This window comes from Fundulus heteroclitus, chromosome 24 (genome assembly GCF_011125445.2).
Source record: "Fundulus heteroclitus isolate FHET01 chromosome 24, MU-UCD_Fhet_4.1, whole genome shotgun sequence".
NCBI lineage: Eukaryota > Metazoa > Chordata > Actinopteri > Cyprinodontiformes > Fundulidae > Fundulus > Fundulus heteroclitus.
This window is the reverse complement of record NC_046384.1, coordinates 805520-819916: the sequence shown is the minus strand read 5'-3', so window position 1 is coordinate 819916 and position 14397 is coordinate 805520. Positions and strand designations below refer to the sequence as shown.

At 40.5% G+C, this 14397-nt stretch overlaps 1 protein-coding gene across 1 annotated transcript; it reads right to left on the bottom strand.

The window, feature by feature from the left end:
• Positions 1 to 12275: 12275 nt before the first annotated feature.
• LOC118557856 lies at positions 12276 to 13603 on the bottom strand. The gene is made up of 2 exons (XM_036128326.1): positions 13075 to 13603; positions 12276 to 12988 (listed from the first exon to the last, which is right to left on the bottom strand). The coding sequence occupies exons 1-2, from the start codon at positions 13550 to 13552 to the stop codon at positions 12300 to 12302; spliced, it is 1167 nt and encodes a 388-aa protein (XP_035984219.1). The 5' UTR covers positions 13553 to 13603; the 3' UTR covers positions 12276 to 12299.
• Between the last annotated feature and the right edge of the window lie 794 nt (positions 13604 to 14397).

Below are 14397 nucleotides of genomic sequence, written 5' to 3'. Positions count from 1 at the left end.
ATATCTATATACCTTTTAAATCTTATAGTATACTCCTATATTCTTAAGATATTTAATAACAGCTTTCTGTATTTCCTTTATCCCCTCTCCTGTTGTTCCTATTAATCCATCATGTTCTTCCGCTTATCCTTGGGCCAGCTCCTCAGGAGGAATCCCAAGGCGTTCCCAGGCCAGCCGGGAGACATAGTCCCTCCAGCGTGTCCTGGGTCTTCCCCTGGGCCTCCTCCTGGTGGGACATGCCCGGAACACCTCACCAGGGAGGCGACCAGGAGGCATCCTGACCAGATGCCCGAGCCACCTCAACTGGCTCCTCTCGACGTGGAGGAGCAGACACACTATGGAGAAAACTCATTTCAGCTGCTTGTATCCGGGATCTCGTTCTTTCGGTCACGACCCAAAGCTCGTGACCATAGATGAGGGTAGGAACGTAGATCGTAAATCGAAAGCTTTGCCTTTTGGCTCAGCTCTCTCTTCACCACAACGGACCAGTACAGAGGACCAACACTGTCAATATTTGTGCAATATTTCAATTTAGTCCTTTTTAGTGTTTGTTTGATTGATTGTATCATAGTGTTTTAGTGACTTTTTTTCAATGTTTAGTGACACAGTGAGTCTTACCTTGTGCGTCACCTAAAAGAGGCCTGCGCACAAACGAGGGACTTAAGAAGTTTCTGGGCTGGACCAAGGCAGCGGATTGTATGCGGGAGACAAGATTAGCTGTTTAGTGGTTTATAAGATAAGATAAGATAGACTTTATTGATCTCACAGTGGAGAAATTCACATGTCACATCGGCTCAATAATCAAAAGAAGGTGCCAAAAGGTCCATAATGTACATTGTGTCCACATGTTTTCAGTGGATAGAAAAAAATAAAAAAGGAAATAAAGCAGAGATTTCAGATGACTTATGTACATTCAAGGTGACTTATATACATATGGATTTGGCGTTATGCATTAAAGTGATACCAGGTAAAGAACAACAGTGAGGCAATGAGATAACTATAACAGCTAAAGTCACTTATTTAACAGGATTATTGCAAAAGTTATTACAGTTATAGTGCAGCATTGTAAAGTCTGATGGCAGCAGGGATGAATGGGGTTTCTATTTATCTAGTTTGTTTTAGAGTTTTGTGCACAAAGCTTGTTATGAATTAACCGTACCCTGTTTCAGTACCCCAAGGTTCTTTAACCAGAATAAATGGTCTTCTCTACTGTAGACTTCTGTAGTAATAAAAAGACTCTTGAAACAGAAATTATACTTTAACATATTTAATCTAACAAGGATGTTTACATCTTCAGTACTGGACTCTCATACATAAAACCATGCCGATGTCGTGATGCGAGAGTATCAAACTCTGTTTCGTCAGCTTATATGGATCAGCAAAGACCTGCTCCTGTAAATGATTTGTGTTTTGGAACCGATAATTCAACCAGAGAGCAGTTTATAAAGATGCAGAGCCACAGCAGCTCCGTTTTGCATTTGGTGTGAATGGTGTAAGAGATGTTATTTTCTGGAAATGGAAAAAAAAGTTTCACTTAAATTTATGTGCCTGTGTGCAACCTTCAAAGATGATGTAATAAGTGTAAAACATAAACACACGGGTTTCGTCTTGAATGTCTGTGAACACCTTAAATTGATCTCTTGAAAAAGTTTTTTGAAACAGAAAATAAGAAATAAGCAATATTTTTTATTGCAAAAATCTTTTAAACCTCAGAATCAGAAATACTTTAATAATCCCAGAGGGGAATTCAAAAAAAAAGTTCTGGAATTCTATAGAATTTGTCTTTGAAATTGGAAAATTTTTATCCACTATTTCTATAAGTACAAAAAAAAATCTATAAACACATAGAGTACACCTTTACATTTGAGGAGGAAAACACTTTTTGCAGACCTGTTTAACATAATAAAACACATTTAACAACTATCCGGAAATTATTCTATATGCGCAAATGAGCCGACGTTACGGATCAGGCTTTCGGGTCAGACGCCCCTCTTCCCAAACGCAGAGCCGCATTGGTCTCTTCCGGGTTCTTTGTCCTTGTTTTGTTGATAAAGCTGAAAGAGAGCAGCTGCTGCTGCAGGTGATGAAGTCTGGAAAGAAGTCCAGCAGCTGGAGGCACAGCGGAGAAACTGGAGGGAAGCAGGAGCTCAAAGAGCGGCAGGACGCAGCAGAGGAGACACCAATGATGGGGGATGTTTTCCAGCCCAGAGTTCTGCTGCACCCATCAGGTTTGGAGATTTCCTTCTTCATGCTAACTGTGTGGATGGAGCTAAAGTTTAGGAGCCGTTTTCAGCAGCTGATGGATTCCTCCTCTTCATCAGAACTCGTTGCAGGGTTTCCCCCAGAAAACTGGCTAAACCTGCAGCTCTGCATAGGAGATGCTAATGCTAGCTTAGCATGTAGCACAGGAGGAGCTAATGCTAGTTTAGCATGTAGCATAGGGGTGCTAATGCTAGCTTAGCATGTAGCACCGTTCAGCATTAAGTTTCTGTTGTCTGGCTGCCAGGGACAGTTCCTCCGATCTCCGCTTTTTGGTTTATCTTGCCTAGAAAGAGTTGCATGTTTTCTTTCTGCCTGTTAGTATGGAGGACCAATCCTGCCATAATTCAGAATACATCCAGAGTAAGTAAATGACTCAGTAAAGTAGTACTGGGACAAATAGTAGCTACTATATATATATTGTATTCCATTACATGCAGTAAAATAATAAAAATACATTTATTGAATGACTGGCCAATAAAGAAGGTGCAAACTAAATATTTATATTTAGTAAATAAATATAAATATAAATTTTGTGTATTTATTACAAACAATCTTTTATTTGTATGTGACCCCCCCCACCCCAATCCCCCACCCCCACACACACACACACCCCTCTTGTTCTATAGTGGCATGTTTTTTCCCCCACAAAATATATTTTTCCACATTCTTTTATCATTCTTTAAATACTGAAGCTTTTGGAACTTTCATCAGTTTTAGTTTAATCTGTTGACATTTTGTAGGTGTCTCCTACATGGTTGTTACAAGTTTCAAGTGAGTTTCTTCTCATCACTTGCCCATAAAATTCCCAGTTTTGGAGACACACCAGAAAACTTATCCTATAGTCAGATTGTTCCACCTGAGATACTGATCCCTGCATCTCCTTCAGGGTTGCCATTGTCACTTTGACAGGGTTTCTCATTAAAAATCTAATGGGGTACCGCGCACGTGACGTCACCGTCTCAAGAGCAACACCCCTTTTGCCGCTTAGGTAGGGCACACAGATAAAGAACGCCCGTAGCAACCAGCTATTACAAGCAACAGAAACAGCGATATGACCGACTTTGCAGCCATTAAACTTTCCCAAGACGATGTCCCAGGCGCACGGTTTACTGGTCGAACTGTCGAAGAACACACCAACCTTCAGCTCAAACGATGGCTTGAGGTTCGAGGGCTTAAAAAGACTGGAAAACTGGCCGAGTTGATGAACGGTAAGCTTTGTTTTGTTTGTTCCTTCGGTCATATCAGGTGTGGGGGATGCGCGGCGGTCATGCCGTCGTCGGCCGTTTTTTTTTTTTTTTTTTTGTAATCACCGTCCGTGTTTAATGTTTGTCTCATTTGAAATGTTTTTGAGTAAGCTATCCTGGTAGCAGGCTATCATGTTAGCGCCTGCTACCATGATAGCCTATATGCGATCATGGTAGAAGGCGCTTCTTTATTAACATGTCGGTCACCAAAATACTCTTACCTTGACTTGATGTCGCTGGAATTGGGTCAGGATGTTCTTCGGTTGTGCCCTTTCCTCCGACAAAATGCTTGCTACATATGTAGGCCGACCGCCCCGATGTACCCTGCGCACACATTTCTCCTTGGCAGTCTTGGAGAAAACATCCTTCATATGCGGCCGATCAGCGTACCTCGAGTCGCTGTTGCACGTTTCATATCAACAATGTTTAAAAACCATGGTCTTAGATTTAATATGGTCCAGATAATAAACACGTCCCTTCTGTCAGGTGTTTTCCCCCAGTCCCTAAAAACAGCAATTATCAAACCACTGCTGAAAAAGAACAATTTAGACAAACTTCTACTCCAGAACTACAGGCCCAACTCAAACCTCCCCTTTATCAGTAAGATTATTGAAAAAGCTGTGTTTCAACAATTAAACACCTTCTTAACAACGACCAGCCGCTTTGACGTTTTCCAGTCAGGCTTCCGTGCTCACCACAGTACAGAGACCGCCCTTATCAAGGTTTTTAATGACATCCATATAAATACAGACTGTGGAAGAACCACCGTGCTGGTTCTATTGGACCTCAGTGCAGCATTTGATACTGTCGATCACTCCATTCTGTTAGAACGCCTGGAGAACTGGGTCGGCCTCTCTGGTACAGCACTCCACTGGTTTAAATCCTACTTAAAGGACAGGGAATTTTTTGTATCAGTAGGTAACTTTACATCCCAGATGACAAAAATCACATTTGGGGTTCCCCAAGGGTCCATCCTGGGTCCCCTCCTCTTCAATATCTACATGCTCCCTCTAGCCCAGATAATAAAAAATAACAACATCAGCTACCATAACTATGCAGACGACACACAGCTCTACATCACCATGTCACCAGGTGACTATAAACCAGTTCAAGCACTGAGTAAATGCCTAGAAGAAATCAATGCATGGATGTGTCAAAATTTTCTTCAGTTGAACAAAAACAAAACAGAAGTAATAATATTTGGACCAATAGAGGAGAGATCAAAAGTTAGCACACAGCTCCAGCTGCTTCAGCTAAAAACCACTGATCAGGCCCGAAATCTGGGAGTAGTGATGGACTCAGACCTGAACCTCCAAAAGCATCTAAAGACAATTACAAGGTCAGCTTTCTACCACCTGAAGAACATTTCTAGGATTAAAGGACTGATGTCTCAGCAGGATCTGGAAAAACTAATCCATGCGTTTATTTTTAGTAGAATTGATTACTGCAACGGTGTTTTCACAGGTCTGCCTAAAAAGTGGATCAGACAGCTGCAGCTGATCCAGAATGCTGCTGCCCGCGTCCTCACTAAGACTAAGAAAGTAGAGCACATCACCCCAGTTCTAAAGTCCTTACACTGGCTCCCTGTATCTCAGAGAATAGACTTTAAAATACTCCTGTTAGTCTATAAATCTCTAAATGGCTTAGCACCTAAATACATCACAGACTTGTTATCAGCGTATAAACCCTCCAGACCACTCAGGTCTTCTGGCTCCAGCCTACTCTGTATACCTAGAACCAGAACTAAACAAGGAGAAGCAGCATTTAGTTCCTATGCTCCAATTATCTGGAACAAACTTCCAGAAAACTGTAAAAGTGCAGAAAGCCTGAGTTCCTTTAAATCGAGATTAAAAACACATTTGTTTAGAATTGCCTTTAAATGTTCAAGTTAAAATGTTTTACTGTTTTCAAATGTTCTTTTTTGTTTCTACACTATCCCTGCTTGCTTTTATTCTGTTTTATTTTCCTATATTTTAATCATGTAAAGCACTTTGCATTGTCTCTGTACTGAATTGTGCTATATAAATAAATTTGCCTTGCCTTGCCTTGCCTAGATTTGGAAAAAGCAGTCGTTTACTGAGTAAAACCTAGGCTAACGCACGTCTTGTTTAAAGCAAAACAGCGGCGGGTTTCCGGAGTTTGCCCCACTCCGTACCACGTGATGTGACGTCATCGTGACGTTACGTTTCTAAAAATAGCTCGCTCGCGGTACCCCATTGTCTGGAAACTGTGGCTTTGGAGCCACGAGTGACTCTTTAAACCGTCCTCAGTGGCTCTAATAACTTAACTGCCAAAAAAATAATAAAGGAGCTACTAATGTTTTTAACATAGATAAAATAAAAGATGCAAAACCTTTCTTTTATTAAATGTTTTAACATAATAATTGCTTTGAATTTCCACAACATATCTTAACTAAAGATACCAGTGATCATTTTTAGGTTGAAACTGTCAGTCCCTGAGGTTCAGTTTTTTCTACACTTTTGATCAAAACTTTTCTCTAAATTGAATCGTTCCCATCTTTGTAACATAGTCAAGATCTAGTTGTTCATAATTCATATAATGTGTTTCAGTGTTGGCTGCAGATGTTAAAGAAGAGTCTCCTGAAGAACAGAGTCCTGAGGGGGAGCAGCAGGAGTCAGAGCTCCTCCACATAAAGGAGGAACAGGAGGAACCTGGGGTCCATCAGGCAGGAGAGCAGCTCCTTGTGAAGGAGGAGACTGATAGCAGGTTTCCATTAACTGCTGCTCCTATCAACAGTAAGGATGTTTTTAGTTTGTTTGTGTCCTGTGTCACAATTCAAGGCTAAAACTCAATGGATTCGTTAGCTTCTAATCAGAAAAAAATGGGTTCCTTCTAATTCTATGTGCTCCGATCTTATGTCTTAAAAAACATGTCAGCTCTGACTAGAGGGTTCAGTGACAGATCTCCTGACTCGCCATGGTGAGTTTTCATGCTAGAGAAGGGTTGAATGATTTTGGAAAATAATTTAATTGCAATTTCTTTAGAAGCAGGTTCTAGGTTCACTGCGGTGCATCTTATGACCCAAAGCACCTTTGAAGCACCGTAGAGGTTGACTTCTCAAGATTCCTCAGGGCATGGGGATATGTGCTAATAGCATGTCCTTTGATACCATAATAAAATGATTTAGCACAGTGCACCGTACTGCAATGATAAAGAGGAATATAGGTTTTAAAGGCTAAAATATGTGCATGAAGATATTGTGCACTGCTTATCCATTGTGTTTACTATTCTCCATTATTCCCAGTTATTTCGGCATGTCGTTTCGAACTGTCTTCATAAGGAGTAACACTTTCAAACAGTTCGGTTGATTATCCCTCTTGGCTGGTACTGAGGGTTGGCATTCTAGCCGTGCAGCTATCATTCATGGGTTTGTGGTGCAAGAGTAGCAAAGCAGTTTTCTACACAATACCTGACGTTGTACAGCATTTCCTTTTTTATATACCAAAATAATACCACAGGAGTGACGTACTGCTCCTCTTTGGTAACAAACTTTCAGCTGTGTCAGCTTCTGTCGAGCCTGAGGGCATAGTGCAGCAGGTTAAACACAGACAGAGCAGGTTTCCTCTCTGCTCTTGACTGCATGCAGGGCTTTCAGGACGAGGCAGCTGCCTATGTCTGTCAGACTTAGACTTAGACAAACTTTATTGTAATTTTGTATGCACAGAGTGCATACAGAACGAAATTTCGTTTGCATACAGCTTGAGAATTTCAGTGAATTGCGGTGGATTTCAGAATAAAGCTGAATAAAGCAATAAAGCACTTATTTTCCTCAGTGTTGTCAGACAGCACTGAGGAAAATAAGGAGGGACGATAACAATAGACCCACTCCGTTTTTAGTGATCCCTAATATTAGTGTCGTCCTTCTAAAGTTAAACCTTTCCTATGAGAAACCTTCTTGTTTCTCATTGTCTTTGGCCAATCAATGAACGGCAGTCTGTACATGACACATTTTGACCCTTCTGTGCTCTCAGCCACACCAACTGATGTCGTATACACTGTGTATCAGTCTGAAAAGTAGCTGTAGAGCCCGATTTCAAAGACAAGGCTAAGACAGTTATCATCAACAGGCTAAAACCAAGCGAGGAGCTCTGTTTTTGTTATTTGTAGTCTGTGAAACATATGTCATTGAGCAAACTCTCCAGTGAAAGATTTTTGCTGCCTTTGTCTAAAAAATTCGAGGATACATGTCATGTACTTTGTTAATTTTATAAGGCACCAAGCAACATAAATCTTCGTGTTTTGACTTTTGTCCAATCTAATTTATTTATAAAGCATATTTACAAACAGATTGTTGACCAAAGCGCAGTAGATGTCAATAGCACAAATAATGACAATAAAATAGTCTATTGCTGTCTCTCTTGCCTTTAAATTGAGTATTTCCACCTTTGGCCATGTAGTTTGAACTCTTGCTGCTGTCACTAGTCTTTATTCCCTTGCCACCATGGGTCTCTGAGCAAGACCCTTAGCCCCAGATTGCTCCATGGGTGCTTTAATAGCTGCCCATTGTTCCCAAAGGGATTGGTTAAATTTAGAAGACAAATTTCATTGGACTAAAAAAACATTTCTTCTTCTAACAGTAACATGCTGGCTTAGGCTAACGTATAGCAGGGACACGCTTTTTCTTTAAGAAAGGTTGGATATGTTGACCCGCTGACTCTGGTGTTACTAAACGGAGATGGACTTAGCTGGGAGAAACGAACGAGAAAAGGACGATTTTTGAGTCGTTGTGCAAGAAGCTTAACCTCCCAAGTATGTATATAATATGCCACTAAATACCACGCTAATAACAAGCTAATAACAGCTGGCACATTAGCTTATTTTGACCCGAATCCATGACATCCCTCATTTTGATTGTAAACACACCACACACTGCACGCTTATGCTCAAACAGTCTATGAAATGGGTTGATGGTCTATTTGTCAGGAGGGGTGTTTATGTGTGTATTGAACTTCAGTGATGCCTAGTTATTATAAGCTACTTTGGGCTTGTTATTTCTCTAAAGTTGCTTGTAAGTTTCATGTCTTATGGTGCTGGTTTTTGAACATGAAGTTGCTTATTTGGACTTGCCTTTTTTTGTGACTGAACCCCTGTTGCTTGCTATTGAGGCGCGCAAGAAGAACCATTAAGTGACCCACTAGAACCACTATTGCAAAGATTACTGTCAGATTAATATGTGATTGAACAAAGAAAGAATCAACTAATTTTAGCCTTACCTTGTTGGAAAGATAAGACTTTCTGTGTTTCCAAAAGCATCTATTTGTGAATAGAAAGAAACAACAGTGCTGCCATCTGCAGGGCATTTCTGTGATACTGATGATATTAAAAGGGGGACAGACTCTTTAAAGTTTGATACAGCATTATCTAATAAAGATCTACTATAATGGAACCCTCTTTTAGGGGTGGAGAACTCAGTTAAATTGAACTCAAAGGTTATTAAAAAGAGTAAATACTGTTAATTTTTCACAGTCAATGCCATATGTCAGCACAAGGTCTAAAGTATGAAGCCAAGAGTGCGTCGGTTTATGCACATTTTGAGCAAAACCAATTGAATCTAGGATGGTTTTACAGGCTACACTAAGGTTATCACATTCAGTGTCAACATGAATGTTGAAATCCCCCACCATATTAACCTTGTCAGTGTTTATCACCAAATCAGATAAGAAGTCTGACAGCTGATCCAGAAACTGAGTGTAAGGGCCTGGTGGACGATACAAAACAACAAACAGAAGAGGTTTTATTGCTTTGCCGTTTGGATGAGGGAAACTGAAGGTTAAATGTTCAAATGAACTGTAGTTATTAATTGGCCTCGGACTAATTAATAAATCAGACTGAAAGATGGTTGCTACTCCTCCTCCTCTTCCCGTAGATCTGGGAATGTGGAAATTTTATTAATTGGAAGGAGTTTACTCATTTATACTAACGTAGTCCTCTTGTAGCCAGATTTCTGTGAGACAAAATAAATCAGATTATCGAAAATCAATGAATTAACTAACAAAGCCTTTGGAGGGACAGACCTTATATTTAATTTACCATATTTAATTCTTTAATTTTTTTGGTTCAAAGTGATCCGTATGGATTTGTATTAGATTTTTATGATTTGTTCCTTTTTAGATAAGTTTTTGATATGTTAAGTTTTGGCTGTGGGAAAGACACCGTCTCAATAGGATAATGGGCGGGTAACAGTACAGAAGATGCAGAGAGGTGTGTTTAACTACGGCTCTGCTTCCTGGTCTGGACCCTGGGTTGTCAGCATTTAGGAGAACTAATAAATCCGGCCAGATTCCTAGAAGGAAGAGCTGCACCCTCCAAAGTAGGATGGATGCCGTCTCTCCGGATCAGACAAGATTTTCCCCAGAAAGTTTGCCGATTATCAATGTAGCCCACGTTGTTTTTCAGGATCCCACCTAGACAACCAGCGGTTGAATGATGACATGCGGCTAAACATGTCATCATTGGTCAGATTAGGCAGGGGACCAGAGAAAACTACAGAGTCCAACATTGTTTTAGCAAACTTACACACTGAAGCAACACCAACTATAGTGACCTCCGATCGGCGTAACCGGGTGTCATTACCACCAGCGTGAATAACAGTCTTACTGTATTTACGCTTATCCTTAGCCAGCAGTTTCAGATAGGATTTGATGTTGTCCATTCTGGCCCCTGGCAGGCATTTGACTATGGTCCCTGGTGTCTCTAGTGCTATGTTTCTTACTATGGAGCTGACAATCACCAGGGTCGGTTTCTCAGCGGGTGTGTCGTGGGAACATTGGTGTTTTGAGATCACTGCTATGTGTAGCAACTTATCCAAGTGCAAGAAAGTTGCCTCCTGACAGTTCATACAAAAAGTCATCCTACAGATTCTGGCCCACGCCCTACAAGTGGTGAATACTTTAACAAGGAACTGTAAACAAGTCATAAGAAACATCAATGCAAATCATTATATATTACTAAATTACCTAAAAAAAAAATCTTCATTAAAATGTGCCTCAGTTCAGGCTGAGCTCAAAATACTATCTAATGTGCTTAATGTGTTTCAATCTTTCCTGTAGATGCTACGCAGACACTGATTGTTAAAGAAGAAGCTTATTTAGACCACAGACCTCCTATCGACATGGATGACCCAAATCCTCCCCACATAAAGGAGGAACATGAGGGAGTCTACATCAGTCTGCCAGGAGAGCAGCTCAATAGGAAGGAGATGATTAATGCCATCAGGTTTCCAGTCGTCTCTCCTCCCATAAAGAGTCTGGATGATGAACAGTCTCCACTGTTCTCACAGCTTTATCAAGACCAAAGTAAAGGCAGAGAGCTTCCAGAAGAGAATGATGGAGAAGAAACCATCAGGATAGAAGATCATGAAGAAACTTTATTTTCTTTAGATAGTGAAGATACCCAGAAGGATGAAGAGGACAGTGATGTAGAGCACCCTCTCTCTGACTTGAAACACTTTTCAGACTTTGGATATAAGAAATGTTCTACAGAAAAGAAAAATGTGGAGTCACAGAGGAAAGTTCAGACAGGAATGGAGCTTAGCTGCGAAGACTGTGGCAAAACTTTTATTGGAAAATACGCTCTAAACACACACATAAGAATCCACACAGGAGAGAAGCCTTTCTGTTGTGATCTATGTGGACAAGGATTTATTCAAAAATCTGATTTAAACAGACACATGAGAATCCATACAGGAAAGAAGCCTTTCTGTTGTGATCTATGTGGACAAAGATTTATCCAAAAATCTGATTTAAACAGACACATGAGAATCCACACAGGAGACAAACCTTTCTGTTGCGATCTATGTGGACAAAGATTTAGCCAAAAAGCAACTTTAAATGCTCACATGAGAATCCATACAGGACAGAAGCCTTTCTGTTGTGATCTGTGTGGAAAGCATTTTAGCCAAAAAGCACATTTAAACACGCACTCAAGAATCCATGCTGGACAGAAGCCTTTCTGTTGTGATCTCTGTGGACGAAGATTTAGTCAAAAAGCATCTTTAAAGAAACACACCATAATCCATTCAGGACAGAAACTTTTCCGTTGTGATCTATGTGGACAAAGATTTAGCGAGAAATCTAATTTAAACAGACACGTGAGAATCCATACAGGACAGAAGCCTTTCTGTTGTGATGTATGTGGACAAAGATTTACCCAAAAAGAAACTTTAAACACACACATAAGAATTCACACAGGACAGAAGCCATTCTATTGTGATCTATGTGGGCAAAGATTTCGCCAAACAGCGTCTTTAAACGCACACATGAGAATTCATACAGGAAAGAAGTCTGTCTGTTGTGATCTATGTTGATAAAGGTTTAACCAAAACACACTCTTAAACAAACAGGATGGAAATCCATACAGGATGGAAAATGGTGTGCTCTCAGTGTATGCACGCTGCTCTAATTCCCAGTGCCACCCTCCTAGGTAATGAGATTTCTTTAAGGTCGTCTGATGTTTTTTCCACATTAGGAAGTATGTTTTTTTTTTTTGAGAAACATGGTTGTTTATCCTTGATAGGTGAGTGATGTGCACTGTGACTGGTTAAGATAACGTTCACATAGATTTGATCCCAGATGTTTACTTACACTACATAAGAAGAAACATAAGCCTTTTTTCCCTAATTGTAGGGAAAAACCTGAACTCTAAATGAATCCTTCCTGTCTTAAAGTCCCACTAGTTTTTGAGTGGCTTTCCCCCTTCAGGACCTTTTGAAAATAGCACTGTTGTAAACTAATCTGCATAGTCTCCACACCCCAGAGCTATAGTGCACTATATCTATTTGTGTTGAGAGAGAGAGAGAGAGGCCGGAGTCACCGGCTCCACTGCGCAGTGGTAGCTGGTCTTATTATAGTTCTTGAAATACTTGCTTAGTTTGTTGCCCAAATAATAGACTTCACAGTAAAAAACAAGCTGAATAAACCGTAATAACCGTAAAAGTTGCGATTTTACAATCCCCCGGAACACGTGTTTAGGATGATGACTGTGTTTATGGAGGAGAGCATGAGTGTCAGTTGGTTTGAAGAAAACCTTAGTTGCCAGGATCCCCGTTTGTTCAAAATCTGGGCCCTTGAAAGTAGTGGTATCCAAGAAGTCAACCGCAGTTTTGCTTATTGTAGGTTCCACTCTGATAGAAGCATGATGGCTATTTAACTCCTCTACAAAGTTCTGGAAGTCCTCCTCTAAGTGAGTCCCTACTTCCCAGATGTCGTCGAGATAACGGAAATAATGTTGAGGTAGCTTTCTGCATTTCTGAAATACTGTCTGTTCCCATTCTGTCATGTATATATTGGCGTATGCCGGTGCGAACCTCTTCCCCATAGCCGTGCCTTTAACCTGAAGGTAATAACTCCCGTTAAATTCAAAATCATTGAGTGTTAAATTCAGGTGAAGTAACTCAAGTAACTCCTTGTCAGGACGACCCTCTACCAGGTGTGCCTCCAAACAGCGTTTAATGGCCGCCATACCTAAGGGTATTTTTTTTTTTTTTTTTTTTTTTTTTTTTTTTTTTTTTTTTTTTTTTTCCTAATATACCTAATATACATTGAAATACCTAAGGGTATTTCAATGTTGGTATAAAGACTGGCCACGTCCATGGTAAAGAGAAAGCAAGGCTCCTTAATGCGAATATTTTGGATATTGTCCAGGAAGTGCTGTGTATCTCTGATATAGCTAGGATGTAGCTTTGATAAGGGAGAAAAGAAAAAGTCCAAATACTCTGCCGCCCCATAACTCTCACTTCCGCAATCCGAAACTATCGGACGACCAGGAGGCATCCGGTGTGGCACGATCCACTTGTCAGCCGGCTTATGTATTTTGGGTAACAAATAAAAGTACCTTGGGCGTGGTGGTTGGGAACCCACCAGATAACTGTATTGTTTTTGTGAGATGAGACCTTGTTGCAGTAAGGATTCAAAGATACCCAGGATCTTTTTAGATGTATCAGGGAACAGTGGTTCTTCTAATGATACAGTGGTCTGCAAAAGTTTGGGCAACCTTGTTAATTTCAATGATTTTCCTTCATAAATCATTGGTTCTTAGGATAAAAAAAATCAGTTAAATATATCATATAGGAGACAAACACAGTGATATTTGAGAAGTGAAACAAAGTTTATTCCATTTACAGGAAGTGTGTAATAATTGTTTAAACAAAATTAGGCATGTGCATAAATTTGGGCATAAGAGCCACTTCCAGGGTCCTAGGTGTCAGTCTAGAAATATCCCTCTCGACCCATTTTTTAGCCACAGTCAGGGCCCTATCCCAATCCACATCGGGCAAAGAAACAATGACAGCGCTTGCCTCCTTGATAAGGCCCAAATAGTGTTCTTCTAAATTTTGAATAGTGGAATGAGTCCAGTTGACTGCAGTGTATTTTTTCAGTAAATCTGTAGATTGTGAGGGACATGCTGGAAAGACCCCCTTAATTAAACCATCCTGGAGTTTAACCAGGCCTTGTGGCACTGGATTAGCAGGATGGCTGTTTGCAAATTTTAAACGATGATGTGCCTAAATAAAGCGCACAAAGGCCCGAACGAGACGTTGAAAGTCCGAATAGACTGTGACGTCTGCCATCGTGACTATAGAACACACAAAGAAAAAAGACACCATTATTATGCCTTAAACAAAGAGAGTCCTAAATAGATAACTAACTACAATTTACCCTCAAAATCCAACTACATATCTCTTGCAGAACCCCTGACTGATCCCTAAAGTTAATCCATCCAATCCCATCTAAACCCTAGGCCACCCAAAAAAAACTTCGGACAGAAAGTTAGAGTCAGACATAAGAATAAAGATAAGAAAGGGGTCGGGGGGCAGAGTCTAGGGAGAACCGCCTTGTCCAGGCTTGCATTCCCCCCCGCCTGTCCGGGCTGA

Coding starts and splice junctions, on each gene's coding strand:
- LOC118557856 (XM_036128326.1), bottom strand. CDS start 13,552: ATGATTTATGAAGGAAAATCATTGAAATTAACAAGGTTGCCCAAACTT. Junction 12,989..13,074: donor CAACATTGAAATACCCTTAG/GTATTTCAATGT, acceptor AAATACCCTTAG/GTATGGCGGCCATTAAACGC.